Genomic DNA, 15035 nt, shown 5'->3' on the forward strand with positions numbered 1-15035 from the left:
TTTTGTACCGTCTTTATTACTATTATTATTATTATTTTCATTTTTTTTTCCCCATTTTGTTGCTACTTCCCTAAAATATCATTACCCATTTACTTGTTTATTATCCAGTTATACACGAACTCACACACATACGGAGCGGTAGGAAGGAAAGGGATATACAGGAAGAAGGGGTAGGGGAGAGAGTAACTAAGGCATCACCAGCAAGGAACAAAGTTAGTCAGGAGTACAAATACACGCAAGTTTCCTCACTCATCATGTCAAGTGAAGCTGCTAGTGGCTTATGGCGCTCAGAGGACATGACACTGCTGCGGTTGACGATGCAGCGTGAGACGGCTCATGATTCAGTGCTGAAACTTGGGCAACTCGCCGCCTTTCAGTTCATCGACCTCAACAGTGACGTGAGCGCCTTCCAGCGAGATTTCGTGCAAGAGGTCCGGCGCTGTGATGGCATGGAGCGGAAGCTACGGTACCTTCATGATGAAATTGAGAAGGCAGGTCTTACATGCGTCTCTACGGAAGCCATTGGAAGAGAATCTTTGTTCGCGTTGGAGCACAAAATTGATGAGTACGAGGGGGAACTTCGTGAGTTGAATGGGCAGTACCAGTCGCTGCTTGAGGAAAGTAATCGCACGCAGGAACATCTTGAGGTGCTTAGTCGCGAGTTTGGAAGTGGTATTAGGCAAAGCCCAGGGCTCAATCTTCTCACGGGTGTTATTCCAAAGGACCGTATCGCTACATTGGAGCGCCTGGTGTACCGCATTACCCGCGGGAACTCTGTGTTGCACACCGATGAGATCACAACTCCCTTTTCTGAGGGAGAAAAGGAACGGATGGTTCAGAAATGTGTGTTTGGTGTTTACTTCGCTACCCCACGGTTGTGGGAGAGTTTAAAGCGAATCAGCGAGGTGAATGGAGCTTCACTCTATCCATATGCTGAGAGCACCGAGCGATTGCAGTACATGCGTGATACTCTCAACTCACAGCTAGAAACGATGAAGCATACGTTGCAGCAGTCTTTGCTGCGCCAACGGCACCTACTTACTTCCATATCACACAACGTGTGCCAGTGGAGGCAGACGGTTGCTGTGGAGAAGTCAGTTTTCTCCACGATGAACATGTTAAAATTCAGTGGATCCACAGCGGTTGCTAAAGGTTGGGCCCCTGTGCGCTCCCTTGACCGGATACGCGCATCCCTGCAGGAGGCGGAGTACCTGAGCGGCGCCCAGGTGCTAACTATTGTTGAGGAAATTTCAACAAAAGAAAAACGTCCAACGTGCTTCTTCACCAACAAGTTCACAGTATGCTTCCAAAGTATTGTTGACAGCTACGGTATGGCCCGTTACAAAGAGGTCAACCCAGGCGTGCTCACCATTGTGACTTTTCCCTATCTTTTCGGTATCATGTACGGTGACATTGGGCATGGAGTTATGCTCACCCTCTTCGCTGCGTTCCTGCTTATCAAGGAGAAGGACTGGGAAGGGAGGAAACTTAACGAGATATTTGCCATGATATTTGATGGTAGATATTTACTGCTGCTCATGGGGTTATTCGCTATTTATGTTGGGTTTTTATACAACGACTTCTTTGGCTTCTCGGTAGACACGTTTCGCTCCGGTTATCAGTGGCCACCATTGAATGGTAACACACAAGAGGGCGATATGCAACCTTCGTCCCCGAGCGGGGTCACACCAGCGAGAAGTGTTATCTTTGGCATTGACTCAGCGTGGGCAGAGACGGAAAACAAGCTAGAGTTCTACAACTCTGTAAAGATGAAGTGCTCTGTCATCATCGGTGTTGTCCAGATGGTTGCCGGTGTAATTCTGTCTCTGATGAACCACATTTACTTTGGGGACAGGATTCAAATTTGGTTCCGCTTCGTTCCTGAAATCGTCTTCCTTCTGTGCACCTTTGGCTACATGTGCGTTCTCATAATCATCAAGTGGTGCACGAATTGGGACCAACGTACTAGTGAAGCGCCATCACTGCTTGAAACAATGACAAACTTTTTTCTCCAGCCAGGAACGGTGAATGTACCGCTGTATAAAGGTCAGGAGTTTGTCCAAGTATTGCTTCTTCTAATTGCCTTTGCAATGGTGCCGATTCTTCTCTGTGCCATACCAATGCATGAAAAGAAGGAGCACGAGCGTAAAATGCGGCTGCAGGCACTGGCCCGTAGGAATGAGGATGAACGCCATGAAGGCAGTGAGGATGACTACGACGAAGATGAGAAATTTGACTTTAGTGAAGTTGTTATCCATCAGGTTATTCACACTATTGAGTATGTACTTGGTTGTGTGTCTAACACCGCGTCGTACCTTCGTCTGTGGGCCCTCTCGCTTGCCCACTCGCAGCTTTCTGAGGTCTTCTGGAGCTTTACATTTCTTATGGCGTTGGATATGGACAAAGGCTCGGGCGTTTTCGTCTTCTTCGGCCTTTGCGTGTGGATGTGCGCGACGGTGGCCGTCCTTCTCGGCATGGAGTCTCTTTCCGCCTTTCTGCACGCCCTCCGTTTGCACTGGGTAGAGTTCAACAATAAATTCTACGCTGCTGATGGGTATCCGTTCACCCCATTCAACATTGCTGAAGTGCTGAAGGAACTGGACTAAACCTCGCATGGCAGCGACCTCGTTATTTAGGTGAGGTTTCGGGGTCTGTGAGGGAGGAGGTGAAAACGTCCAATGCAAAGAGAATGCGTAAATGTGGAAGAAAAAGAGAGCGGATGGATTACGAAACAGGCGAACGAGCTACAAAAGAGAGAGGAGGAGGAGAATGTGTTCGTGCCTTTGGGAAGGGAATGCTCTTCCTGTGCTAATGCTCTTTATATTCAACAAAACGTACGAACTGACTCCCCGTGGTGTGGAGGGGTTGCTACTAAAAAAAATTTGCTATGAACAACTGTGGTTAGAGGAGGTGTGTGTGTGTATGTGTGTTTGGAGGAGGAGGATGAGGATGAGGAGAGGGAAAGGAAAGTGATATTCCGAAATGTGTGTTGCTTTTGGTTTGAGGGATAGAAGAACAAAGAAGAGTTGATTCACTGGTGATGATAAGGAAATACTGGGACCATGGTGGAGAGGGTTTGGAGCTCCTTCAACCAATTCGGAGGTGTGCACCTGTGTGCTTTGCTGTTGCTTGTTGCCTACCTGTATTTTTGTGATTCATTGTTGCTGTAAAACAACAAAGGAGAGGAGTGCGAGAAACACAACGAACTTGCGTGGATGCGAGTGATGACAAATAATGATAGTAATAAATCAATACAATGTGTTGGTTTACATACAGCCACCCACCCACATGCACACACGATGAGGTGGTGCGTGTCAAGGTGTTTGTTTGGTCGTTGTCCCTTACCATTCCTTATCACAACCCTTCTCCTTTCTACTCACTTTTTTCCCTTTCTCGTTCCTGGCCCATGTGCGTTTTCATGCTCTGTGTTATATATATAATATATATGTGGCAGCAGCCCTTAGAGGGGACACCGGGTTCAACCTATTGAAATGATGCGCCGCGTACTCCTCCGCTGCCCGCGGCCCCGGCGCAACAGTCCGTTAGCTTTCCAAAGCACCTCGAGCCCTGTTACAAAGTGTCCCTTATCACCTAAGCTGCAAAGGCCGCTTCAAACGCCAACGGTTGTGGGTGAATCACGCGGTTGCCCAATGATTGGGACGGCTCCACACCTCAGTTGCCCTATCGAGAAGGAGCAACTTGGCCAATCAGTACAAGTTAGAGATGTCGTAACACAGTTGGGCAAGCTGAAGCTTTCAGCCTTTGTGACGGCCACGGCATTGGGTGGTTACGTGATTTGTGGCGGTACCAGCCCGTTGGTAATGGTTGCGGTAACGGTCGGTACGCTTCTACAGTGCTGTTCTGCCAATACAGCCAATCAGATTATTGAGGTGGAATATGACAGGATGATGAAACGAACCTGCCGACGGCCCCTTCCAATGGGGCTCATATCACGCAGAAGTGCTACCATTTTGTGTGCCGTGGAGTTACTCTCCGGCTCCTGTATTTTAGGTTCCGTCAGCCCAGCGGCCTCTGCGCTCGGGGCCTTCAACTGGCTGCTGTACGTGGCCGCGTACACCCCACTGAAGCGCGTGTCCGCCATCAATACGTGGGTGGGTTCCATCGTTGGCGGTATTCCGCCGCTAATGGGAGGAATTGCAGCCACCGGCACCATAACGGGCCCCGCTTATCTGCTGGGTTCGTTGCTGCTCGTCTGGCAAATACCACATTTTATGGGACTTAGTTTTCATTGCCGTCGTGACTACGAGGCTGCTGGGTACAAAATGCTGGCGTTTTATAACCCGTGGAGGGCTTCTTTCTACGCTGTATTGTTGTCTGTTATGATGGCTTTCATAACTCTTGCCGGCCCCGCACTTATCAACATGGCAGCTGAGGGTTGGTACTACCCGGTGGTGGCTGCTGCGAATGCCGTTATGATTTACAAGGCACTGTTATTTCATTCGGACCCAAAGCGGCACTGCAGGGGTTGTTTTGTGTTTTCCTACATGTACCTCTCCGTCGTACTCGCCGTGCTGATGCTGAATCATTTGGAACCTGTGAAGCGGACGACGACCCTGTTTCAGCACTTCACTGCTGTTGCATTATAGGGCTCCGGTGCCTTACCTCTCCCAAAGCGTAGTTTGCCTTCACGGCTCGGTAGTGGAGTTAGAGAAAGTTGGGGAATAGTGGCAGATAATATAGGAAGGAAATGGTGTGGCGAGACCGGCGGAAACGGGGGAACAAAAGTTTCCAAGTTTCGCTGTGAGAATGTCAATGAAGCGTACATGTATGTGTATGTGTATGTGTGTAAACATTACAATCAAGTTTTGGTTGTTATGTACGTTTAACCTCGCGGGGTGTCGTTGAGGTGGGGGATGGAATAGGAACACCAGCAATAATCAAAGGGCACAAAGGTAACGAGGGGAAAGGTTGAATAAGAAGATGCTGTTAGGTTGGGTTGCATGAATTGGAAGTTTTGCCTTTCCATAATCCCTTTTTCCTTCTTGAGCTTGCATAAGAGTGTGCGGGTATAATGAGTTCCGAGGATTTGAGGAGGAAGGGGTATGGGAAAGGAGTGTAGTGTAGTGTAGTGTCGTATTACTAATCACGACCATTATTTTTTCTGTTTTTCCTCACATTTCGAACTTTTAGACCCTTTTACCTTCTCCTCATTACCGTTTTCGCTAATGTTCCCGATTTCCCACACTTTGTTTTATTCCATTGGGTTGTCTGTAGGCTGTCTGAAACATCTCCCCCCTCACCGCCCCTTCAAAGAGAATGCGTGTATGGAGAAGGAGTGGAAGCAGAAGGGGTTGTGATTATTTTTATCTTCTTGGTTTCTGTTTACATTTTGTGTTATTTTCCCATATAACCCCAATGCACCTTTTACCCGAGGCAGCTGACGGGGAATCGTTCCGTCGTCGTCGTTGTAATGCCGGCAGCGGAGGGTGTCATTTGGCTTCCTGCGTGTCATGCGGGCTGTGATGGTGGAGGGGGAAGAAAAAACGAAACAAGGGATATGGGCTTGGAGGGTGTGTGTGTGTGTGGGGGGGATATCGTCGAACTTAGCTCCCGTGCCTCGTCTTTGTACCTTTGCACTTTTACCATTTCGGCCCTTTCTCTATTTATTTTTCTGCTTAGGCTCCGCAACCCGTCTATTTAACCCTGTTTTCTGTGTGGAAAAAAAAAGAAATACAAGCGCCGGAGCGCGTATTCGTGCACACGTACTTGCATATATGTATATCTATATTTGTGTATACGTTGAGGGTGAACTCATCAATGTGTTACAATTTTTTCTTTTCTATTGCCCTCTTTTTTCTTTATTTGTGCGTTTCCACCCTACTAGTCGGTTCAATCCGAACCCGCACGCCTCTTTTTCCCCTTCTATCATTTATCATTACATCACTGCTTCGCACTTTTATAACCGTCGTTGTTGGTTTGCTTATTTGCTGCTTGTGTCGCTGATCCGTTACGTGCTTGAGATGCCGAATTCGGCACCGATGAAAACAATACCGCCGAAGTCGCGTGTTCCCCCCGATTGGATTCACCCGGCGCTGCATCGCCAGTGGCAGAGACGTGATAAATTGAGGACTCCACACGAATTGCGACTTGAGGAATTAGATGTTCAACGAACGGAGATGGAGGAAGCGAGCCGCCGCATTATGAGCATTGTCTCAGAGAAGAAGAGCGCACTTGAGAAGTTGGATCGTCAACGAGAGAAGGCAAAGGCAGATATCGATCTCGATGAGGCGGCGGCAGGTGAGATAACTGGTGTTCTTGATCGACTAACCAGTCAGATTACTGTCCATAAGACGTTGCCGCGGTGCGATGCACGACTTTTAGACACCAGCGACAGCGAGAATTTTGCGTCGGGTACTGCGCATTGTGTCCTGAGTGTGGAATGCGGTAGCACATGGGGGGCTGTGGCGTCATGTTTCCCCTGCGACAATGAAATAAAGCGTTCTTTCTTTTCTCAGTACGCACCTCTCTTCAATGTCACATCTGACGACTCATCGGCAGCACAGAAGGTGGGAGGAGCCGCTTTCTTTGACGAAGGTTGCCTCCTGTCTGTAGACCAGGTCAGTTGCTTTAACCCGGCATGTCCCTACTGGCACAAAGAACAACTAACGCATTTGAAGCTTACCGCTCGAAAACTTGTTTCTCGCGCTGCCAATTTTATCCGTGGGAATCGCAACAACTGTGATGTTGCAGCCTTGTTTCACCGTTTTCGTATGTCCATGGAGGCGTCAACCGCTCTGCACGATGCTGTAAGGATTGAGAGGGATATGATGAACTGCATTGCGACGCTGGGTTGGGCGGCGATATTCTTGCAGAAGGACGAAGTGGCGGAAAACAAACAAGGGAGGTATCGACCGCCACCAAGCCGTATCACGTGGGATGCGCCGATTCAGTCAAAACCACACATGCCTCTGATGCAAAAATTGTATTCACTACTGCGCAACCCTCAAGAATGTAGCGCCTGGGAGTCCTTGATCGGCTCATCACCATCCACTCTCATAGCCGACGCTGTGTCACTTTTCCAGCGTCACGTGGATGTGCTTTCGTGGCGTTGCCTCATGCGAGTTGCTGGCGATACGCCGGAGCGCCTGTTGTGGCTGGCGTCACGAGGGATTGAAATCTTTCCAACATCTCCGTCCATACGCCTTTCGCACCTTTACGCCCTTCTGCACTCTGGCAACACTGCATCAGAGTGTGTGGATGTATGCTTGGAGTCGGTGCGGATTCTCTCTGTGCAAGCCTCAAAATGCACATTATCCTCGTCCGGTAAGGTAGAGTGGAGTGAAAGTGTGGCGCGGTATATCGCTTACATGATTGCGATGACATGTGTGCGCGTTGCCCCAATGGACGCCCAGGCGGCAATGCGGTTGCTTACCTACGCAGTGAAGGTTCCTGGTAGGGTGTGCCTCCTTCCGCTAGCCCAGCAGAATTTAACCCTTATGTTGATTGCTATTTGCCAGACTGGAAAACTGGAGGGAATGAATGACCTCCCGCTGGCATCCATCTCAGATGTGACATTTGCACTTAGTGAGCACTTCCCTGGTAGGCCGCAGGATGCATGTGCAGGGCTATTATCACGGCAGTTGAACATGAACGCCGGATGCGCAGCTGCTGGCATAGACGCGGAGCTAATGGATCGCATGCAATCTGCTGTTCATCTCTCGCTGATGCGCGCCTTCTCTTCAAATGCCGTACTTGTGGAGAGAATACTGACAAAAGTAAAGATGGGCTCCGTGACTGCCATGGCGGAGTTATGGTGCGACTACCTTCGCGTTGTACGCCAACACGATGGCACAGAGGCTCTTGTTTCTCTAATTCGCCCGTTACTTGAGGAGTGCGAGTCCCCACTGCTCATTTTGCACTTTGTGAAAATCCTAGACTTCAACGCAGAAGATACAACGGCTGTAGCGAGATCTGCTGTTCAACGCTTTGCTGAGGAGAACGGTATCGCAGTGGAAAACATTGCCTCTTTGGCATCCAGTGAAACCGTCACTTTTCCCGTTAGCGATTGGGTTCCCTTTATTTTATTGCATGCTAGAAGCTTGGCTCCCCAGCAGCGTGTGGAGCTGATCTTTAGTATCCCCCCTGTATTATATTGTGAGGTACCCGAGTTGGTGTTTTTGTTGTGGTTTGAGATCATTCCGCCTACCCTGCTACTTAAGGATGACGAACTCTTCCGACGGTGTGCGGAGTATGGATTAGTGTTGCTGCGGGAGCCGTTCCTGAATCACTTTAGCCCAATAGATTGCAACTTTGACGAAATGATTGCGATTCCCCACATAGCTAGTCTAGCACTATACCGTGCCGTGCCTGTACTGTTGGGGGCGGCTCATCATCTCACTGCACACTATCGAAAGATCGTGTTGGATGTTAGTACTGAGTTGCACGTGATACATCCGTATCTATACGCAACGTAGTGTGGAAAAGAAAAGATATATATATATATATATATATGTATTTGTATGAAGGAAGGTGAGAATGCGCATGAGAAGGTTTCGTTATCACGAGGTGACTCACTTAACTTCGACAGATATGACTGCACTTGCGGCAAGGGTCGAAACCCAGCACACTCTAAACACATAATCACGCTGACGACCCTTAACATGTTTTTAATGTTTGTTTGTGTTGTCCCGCGGGCTGGATGCTAATAATGCGAGCCGGGGTGGGTGGATGGGGTGAGTCTTATTCGTTCTGTTTACCACTAGTCCACTGATTTTGGGCGCTTTCCTTCCTTGTTTGTGTTTGTTTATTTTATTTTTTCACTATTCATTTTAGTTCTTTTTTTGTTTTGTTTCATAGCGGCTTTCAAAGCAGCGCACCCTTCCCTTTAGGTGAGTTGTGTTTACCTTCTCAATCTGTTACGAAGGGGTTTGCTTTAGGTATTTGGTTACCTTTACTTCGCTGAAAAAGGAGTAAGTGGGGATTGTCTGCTGCAGGTGCTATGCCTCTTCAACCATCGTACTTAATGCGGCCTCCCAAGGCATGTTCCGTGTATCCGACGTGTGTTTTTATATTTTGGGAGGCCCCGCGTGCCGTCACTCAAGTGGACGAGGTGGAAAATATCACCGGGCAGCTGAGGCCCTCACTAGTGCAGTGGTCATATGTTGTTGAGTGGACGACAAATAATAGCCCCAAAACAGAAGTAGCAGAGATGTTCACGGCGTCATCCCATGCAGTGCTTGAGCTGCTGTATCCTCAGGAAACCCTGCAAGTGCGCATTGTTGCCCGTGGAAGTTGTGATGGGAGCGAAATTACACGTGTCTCAACGAGCTGCACAGTGGAACCCGGATTAGCAGTCGCATTGCCTTGGCTTCACCCTCGATCCATGCGCTGCTTATGCATATTTGATGCGCTTTTCTTTTCATATAGTGGCATTCATTGCGTTGACGCTATTCCCTCTTCGTGGAAGCACGTCCGCGCCAAGATGGAATCTGTTCGTTTATTGGAGTCTAGATTTTCGTGTGCGATCGTCAAGGCTGTTTACGAGGAGCCACCGTATCCAATTACCTCCACCACAGTATATTATTTTGTAATGTGCCCTAAGGCATTGGTGAATCCGCGAGACAAGCTCCGTCACTGTGATATCAAATATCTGTTAGAGAGGGATCAAGAGCAGAAGCCATGTGCTGTCTTTTGTGGTATTGGTGAGACGGGTTCCTCTGCTGCTTTAGCGGCCCATCTGTTCATAAGTGCCATACCCCCGTCGTCAAATGAGTTATGCTCCCGTGTATTCTGCATTGCATATGGCTCACCGAGGCGGTTGCTTGTCGAGGATTACCTCGTTCTTGCGTCCAGTCCCCCGTTTGCAGGAAATTTCCTTCACTATACGGCGTTACTGGCACCCAAAGACCCTTTGTTTGAGTTCACCGGTGATGTTCTTAACAGTGACGCTCCCGTGGGTGTTAGTGGAGCAGCAGCCGGAGGTGGCAGTCCGAAGGAAGTTCATGCGGTGCAACATTTTAACATGCCACTTGGTGTGCGGTGCGGTCCAGTTTTTGACGGAACGTCTGGCAATGTCCATCTTGAGGCGAGGTGTTCAGGCGTGGAAACGTTAGGTAGGGAGGAGTGCAATGAGCTCCTTGATGTTTCGACCCACCTCAGTATGTTAAACCAACTCATACTTCAGTGTTACCATAGTGGCGACACTGGTGATATACTTGTACCGATGATAAATAATGTGCAGCACGCAATGGAAGATGGTGTCACTGTATTTTTGACTATCGAGGGTGAGAGCTTGCATTTCGGGCCAAGGGTAATATGTACCTCGTCACGGAACCAAGCAATGGCGGCAGTATCTGTCACTGCAGTGACTCCAACACGGCTCACTGCCACATTTTCACTCATGGATATGCTCACCACCAAGTTTTTTGCACGCCATCGCCGTCCACCACAATCCTTACTTGTGGAAATCTCACTCTTCACCGACCACGGCTACGTTTCGTTCAACGAATATCGAATTGTCATAGCTGAGGACATTTCGCTACTTCTTTTCCATAGTAGTCACAGCGATGGGCCCCATCAATGGATTTTCGGCCCACCTGGTGATCTTGTCGACGGTGCTATTTCTGTTGAACCGCTTCTGACATCATTGGTTGCAGGAGGACCGAACACGTCAACTTTTGTGCCTTTCCAATCAACGTCTCTATTGTCTGACATCGCTGCGGTTTCGGAGTTGGTGGGGAAACATGCCGTTAAGAAACCGGAGACGGGCCTCTATAACTTTATCTTCCGCGGTGCCGCACAATCAACGAAGCCGATTTCCATCGGTTCCATCCCCATGCATGAGGCAGTGCTGCTGAAAGATGCACTGAAGCGCCATGCGGCAAGTGAGACAAGAGACCCAAACGCACTGCGCTCTGAGCTTGACCCGTGGAAACGGCGTCTGTTAGCTCGGCTCCCGTCCCTGGATAGTGGGAATTATAGAGAGAAGCTGCTGTCGCTTCTGCTCATGCTTGGGGGGCCGAAACCTGCCGCTGATACAACCGCAGTTGCGTTGGAAACCTTGCTTCTTTCAAAGGTGCTGCACAATTTACGACGTTCCCAAAATGCGATTCACCTGAACTACACGAACAGCCTTAGTACCTGCATGGGCTTCGATGTGTTTTACGAGCGCATGCTTCCTCTCGCCCTGGCTTGGGTTAAACACTCTGAAGAGGCAGAACTGGAAGCCCTTCACAATATCGCGACACTCTGGATTGCGTGCCTTCTGTACCACCTGCGAGGTGCTTATTTGTTTACCCACGCGGTGGTTGTCGCTGGTTGTGCCGGGAGCGGCTGTAACACGTTGTGTCACGCTATCGTTCGTGAGAGAGCAGCACGGCAACACCACTTTGTGGGGACACAGCGGGAACGAGTTATCGTCGTCCGCCGGGCGAAGCTGGGGTCGTTGGCTGACGTGAAGGAGGCCCTTGCTCGGGGATTGGGGATCACAGCAATTGTGTGTGGTGAGTTGTCGGACGTGGCGGGGAAGGAGTTTTTTGATCTGTGGTGTTCTCTGCGCCGCATGCTGTGTCGTCGTATGGCCCAGCGGCTATTTGCCTTTCTATCTAAAGTGGATGAGCTGTTGGGACGAAATCAGTTGATTAAACCCCTCGAGGAAGCCTGCATCGGTGCTGAGGGGGGTGCCGTTGCTTTCCAAAGCCTTCAAAGGCAGGCAGCTTTGGCTGCGCGTACTGAGTGGGATGTTGGATCGGAAAAGAGGGGCGAAGACGCGTCACTGGCCGGTTTCGTGGCCGTTTCATTTGCTCCTTCCGTTCTGCTCCTTCGGAACTCCCCTTTCGTGCATTCCAGTGGCATGTCCGCGGAAGAGTTTGCTCAGAAGCTCATGTCGATTTCCTCGTACCAGCTCCGGAGGGTTCTTGCGGGGATTGTCGAGGGGGAGTTTGTTAACGCCCGATGACGTTTTTACATCTTCCTATGACTATCGTTCTTATTCCCTAGCTATTCACCTGTTATCTGGACATATATATATATATATATATGTGCATACGCGCGTGTGTTTGCATGCTTCAAGGTGTTCTCAGTTGATCCCTGTTGCCACCCTACGTTAGGTGGTGGTGACACTGTGACCGTCATTTGGTTTCTACTTATCCTCGTCGACTCTCTCCCTCCTCTTTTTCATCACGCTTTTATTTTTCTTGCCCCTAATTTCTTTAACATTACTTGCGCTGCTTGCAATCACCCCTTGTCGCCATTGCCTTTTTTTTTTCGTTTCTTCCTCGAGGAAGGTGGTGAACAAATGGGAACAACATCCACAGATACCCTGGAACTGGAGGTGCTGCGCAACCCATCAAATGTGAGGGGTTGGCTACAGTTCATTCGAAGTATTCTGTGTTCGGACTACCCCAATCAGGTGTCTAAGGCAAATGCAGTTAACGTGGCCTATGAACGTGCCCTCCGCGCCAACGGTTACTCGTACAAGCTCTGGATGGGTTATATTTCATACCGGCGCGAGAACACACGAGAGCTCACTTCCCCTAATGAGTGGTTCAGGTCTCTGCGGGACATCTATGATCGAGCGGTGGAAAAACTTCCCATGATGCCACTGTTGTGGACTTCTTTCATTGAGTTCGCTATGGATGGGTCGGTTGCACCTCGGATTACACTCACTCGGCACGTGATAACTAGGGCATTGGAGGCACTTCCCTTCACTCAGCATCACCGTATATGGCGGCTTGCTAAGCTTTGGGTTAGCCGACCACACGTACCCATGCCAACGGCAACGTATATATGGCGGCTGTACTTGCTGTACGATCCGTCAACTGAAAATCAACGAAACTACTTTCACATGCTCTGGGAGAAGGGGAATGCATCGGACTTTCTCGTTGAGTGTGCGGCATTTTTGTTGCGGGATAGCACATCGCATGGGGGTCTGCTTCGTGATATCGCTTTCTGGGAAACAGTACGCACAGCTTTAGAAACCAAGGGACTTTGCTTCGGCGGTGATATTTCACAGGTGGAGAAAATTGTCCAGATGGCGGCGGATTACTGCGCGTCGCCGGCAGAGTTTCGCCTTTCCTATGCTGTTTTCTTGGCCAACCAGGGAGAGCTGAGTATGGCACGTGAGACACTGTGGGCAATTTTAAATGATGTTGACAATCCTGCTGTTTTTTGCAGGGCTTTCACCGCAGCTCTTGCGTTTGAGAGCCAAATCATTGACTCCCTGGCGATGGACTCCTCCATCCATGCTCTTGACGAGGTAAAGTATCAGCAACTGCGGGAGAAGCTCTGTGGAGATGTACCGGACCCCTTGTACCATCTAACCCGCCTTACTCAGCAGCACCCAATGCTGTTGAATCAGCTTCAGCTGCGGGCAGATCGCCACTGCACGGCACTCTGGCTGAAGCGCATCGAAATTTTGAAGGAAATGGAGTGTAATGGAGTCGCCACGTCAAGTGATGTCATTGCGTTGTATCGGCAGGCCATCACGCAGTGCACCTCCGGAATGCCGAATGTTGAGGCGGCTACAGCCCAACTGTTCGAGTCGTATGCGTGCTATTTGTGGGAAAACAATCTTAGGACGGACGCAGTGACAGTAGCGGATGAGGGTGCGTGGTTTGTTAAATTTTCTTCCACTACTAGTAATGTGCTTTTGATGGGGTTGGTCGTGGAGTTTAGTCAGCTTACAGATCCCGCGCGGACACTGGATAAGCTTGTCTCAAGACTTGTCAAGGCAACGAATGTGTCCAACTCTATTAGATCCAAAGGACTTGCCAGACAAGTGGTGGTGAAGAACTTAGCAAGGGATCCCCGTGCATGGGTGCTTGCCGTTGATGTAGCCTTTCATCGATTGTTGTTGAAGAACACCGGGGAGAGTGGTGGAAGGAGCAACGAAGAACTAAAAAATTTAATAAGCCTTTTCTGCAACTCTTCGGGGTACACGGCGGAGGGTGCCTGTTATGTGGCATGCCGCCTGTGGCAAAGTGGCGATGTGAGTGCAGCTTTCCAAGAGTTTGAGCGCGCGCTGGTGGCATTTGCGGCTGCTCCGTTGGCCGTTCTTCACATTCTTCAGCAGTACTTAAGTTGTTTATGTGTTTCCTTCGGGACACGGTTGCCTCTCCACCGATTTCGGGAGTTCTCCAAATTGGGTCTGGACGTTGCACAGTTCACCATGCGATCATCCCCCGTGTCTACGATGGAGTTCCTTCTTAACTGCGTCACTTTAGAATCTCGGCTAGGTTTTTCTGGAAGTGCCGTTCAAATTGCGCGGGAATGTCTTCACTTAGCGTTGAAACATCAAGCGGAGTATGACAGTCTTTTGTTCGGCGTTTTGGATGCCGTCCTCGAGGTGACGTTTAGATTGCATGGAAGCCAAGCACTGCGTCACTATTGTGCGGAGTTGCTGGAAAGACAGAAACTAACACCACAATTGATTCAGCGACTGGCTTTATGGTGGGCTGCGGTGGAAAGGCGGACTGGTAATGCGGATAGGGCCCACACCGTGATGGAGGCCTGTTGTAAGTCACAAGACCCGAGCAGTAGTCATGGTGCTGTTTTCTGGAGTATGTGGGAGTCGATATGTAACACCGTAAAGCAGTTTGAGGGGGTGCACAGGCGGAAGCAGCAGGCGGCACTCAAGTACAGTAGTGGGAATAATTCGGCTGACGCTGCCGTGGATGGCGTTGATGGAAATAAAAACAATAATGTCGGTGCCAGTGGCAACGAAGCTATTGAGGTTGTACCGGTGCCAGCACTTACGTGATTACGTCCCGGCGTGTTAACAGGTTCTGTTTTGGCGTTGTTTTTTTTTCGTTGCTGTGGATCCCTCCTCCCTCCAGCATATCGTACGTATGCACGTCAGTTTCTATGGTGAGAAGTGCTTATGGCACTTTCCCTTTCGCTGTCGATCAACAAGTTGCCTTCATTCCGGTGGAGGAAAGTGAATGTTACTGTCTTTGTGTGCTTCTCACGAGGTCATTATGACGCTCCCCTTATCTTCCGCACTTCTCTTTTCTTTTCGCCTCATTTTTTTCACAGTGAGTTTCTTATTGATATGGGGAAGGGAAGCGGTGATGTAT

General features: G+C 49.5%; 5 protein-coding genes across 5 annotated transcripts, besides 5 other annotated features; all 5 read left to right on the forward strand.

Moving 5' to 3' along the window:
* Positions 1-15035: part of a sequence feature (sequence corresponds to BAC RPCI93-30H13) that runs on past both edges of the window.
* Positions 14-36: a microsatellite.
* Positions 255-2606, forward strand: Tb927.5.1300 (vacuolar proton translocating ATPase subunit A, putative; the record flags this gene model as incomplete). Its single annotated transcript, XM_839711.1, has 1 exon — positions 255-2606. One exon carries the CDS (start codon positions 255-257, stop codon positions 2604-2606), a length of 2352 nt encoding a protein of 783 aa, XP_844804.1.
* Tb927.5.1310 (protoheme IX farnesyltransferase, putative) lies at positions 3492-4607 on the forward strand (the record flags this gene model as incomplete). Its single annotated transcript, XM_839712.1, has 1 exon — positions 3492-4607. The coding sequence occupies one exon, from the start codon at positions 3492-3494 to the stop codon at positions 4605-4607; it is 1116 nt and encodes a 371-aa protein (XP_844805.1).
* Positions 5074-5093: a microsatellite.
* Tb927.5.1320 (hypothetical protein, conserved) lies at positions 6000-8435 on the forward strand (the record flags this gene model as incomplete). Its single annotated transcript, XM_839713.1, has 1 exon — positions 6000-8435. The coding sequence occupies one exon, from the start codon at positions 6000-6002 to the stop codon at positions 8433-8435; it is 2436 nt and encodes an 811-aa protein (XP_844806.1).
* Positions 8451-8476: a microsatellite.
* On the forward strand, positions 8960-11917 carry Tb927.5.1330 (hypothetical protein, conserved; the record flags this gene model as incomplete). The annotated part of the gene is made up of 1 exon (XM_839714.1): positions 8960-11917. One exon carries the CDS (start codon positions 8960-8962, stop codon positions 11915-11917), a length of 2958 nt encoding a protein of 985 aa, XP_844807.1.
* Positions 11980-11999: a microsatellite.
* On the forward strand, positions 12257-14719 carry Tb927.5.1340 (hypothetical protein, conserved; the record flags this gene model as incomplete). The annotated part of the gene is made up of 1 exon (XM_839715.1): positions 12257-14719. The coding sequence occupies one exon, from the start codon at positions 12257-12259 to the stop codon at positions 14717-14719; it is 2463 nt and encodes an 820-aa protein (XP_844808.1).

Source organism: Trypanosoma brucei, chromosome 5, assembly GCF_000002445.2.
Source record: "Trypanosoma brucei brucei TREU927 chromosome 5, complete sequence".
Taxonomy (NCBI): domain Eukaryota; phylum Euglenozoa; class Kinetoplastea; order Trypanosomatida; family Trypanosomatidae; genus Trypanosoma; species Trypanosoma brucei.